Genomic DNA, 1,227 nt, shown 5'->3' on the forward strand with positions numbered 1-1,227 from the left:
TACACGCAGACACACACACACACACCCACAGACAGACACACACACACACACGCAGACACACAATAATACCACAGCTGTACCTGTCCAAGAGAGAGCGGCACTGCGTCTTGTGTGTGTGTGCGGCCGATCTTAATGATGTCTTTGAACTGTTCAGCTTTGGCAGCGAGAGCGTCATGCAGCGTCTGAAGACCCGGCAGAAGAACCTCATGCACCTCTTTAGCAGCAGCGATGTGCATGGCAGTGGGGAACGTGTCATTAGAGCTCTGAAACACATGCAACAGAACAAGAGAGCTGGATTTATTCAGTTATTACCTATACAGCAGATTGATTTAGTCTAAGAACCAAAGAAAAATATATGCATGTTTGTTGAAAGGTTTAATGCACTTCCACCAAACACATCTTGAGGATGAACTCAAACACCACGACTGATTTATATTAATTACACATGAGAGTGATTACCAAATATGGATTAATTTGAAAATACAGAGCAAGACGTGAACCAAATATGTCAAGATGAGAAATTTAATATTTGGTATTAAGGGTGTTTGTTATTTAATATTTATTAGTATTAAGGGGTGTAATGAAGCAAAATTCATTAGTATTTAATGAAGTATTTAATTCACTGAGCTATACAAATATAGGCATCATCGCTTTTTTGAAATATATTATTACGGTATTTCAATTTCCATCAAAAATAACTACTTTTTAGATTATAAAAATAAACAAATAAATAACAAAATAAACAGGCCTAATATTTTTTATTAAAAATAAATGTTTAAACATTTTAAAAAATAAAACCATAAAAAAAGATTTCAGTTTACATAAAAAACAAATGCTTGTGAGATAAAAATAAAAAAATTAAAAAAATCATTTTAATGTTTAAAAAATAAAACCATAAAAACACAATTAATTAATTAATTAATTAAAAATAACCAAAAAAAATAAATACCAATATAAATAAATAAAAGATATCAAACAAAATACATAAAATATAAACAAATAAATTAATATAAATAAATAAATACAAAAAATAACTACACATAGACATCATGGAATAAGTATATGTATTAATTTTTACATTTTTAAATGTTACGTTTACTCAAAGCATCTTAAGATTTCGATCCATAAGACCAAATTTATTGCTGGTTGATGTGTGTGTGTGTGTGTGTGTGTAAGTGTGTGAGTCTGTCTGTCTGTGTGTGTGTGTGTGTGTGTGTGTGTCTGTGT

At 30.6% G+C, this 1,227-nt stretch overlaps 1 protein-coding gene across 1 annotated transcript in view; it reads right to left on the reverse strand.

The window, feature by feature from the left end:
- Positions 1-1,227, reverse strand: part of LOC107595190 (fumarate hydratase, mitochondrial-like) — a 12,334-nt gene that overhangs the window by 7,451 nt on the left and 3,656 nt on the right. The window contains exon 5 of the mRNA XM_016285535.1: positions 81-263. Coding sequence (XP_016141021.1) covers positions 81-263 — 183 coding nt within the window. The remainder of the gene's footprint in view (positions 1-80; positions 264-1,227) is intronic.

The sequence above is a fragment of the Sinocyclocheilus grahami genome, unplaced genomic scaffold (assembly GCF_001515645.1).
Source record: "Sinocyclocheilus grahami isolate Dianchi unplaced genomic scaffold, SAMN03320097.WGS_v1.1 scaffold198.1, whole genome shotgun sequence".
Taxonomy (NCBI): domain Eukaryota; kingdom Metazoa; phylum Chordata; class Actinopteri; order Cypriniformes; family Cyprinidae; genus Sinocyclocheilus; species Sinocyclocheilus grahami.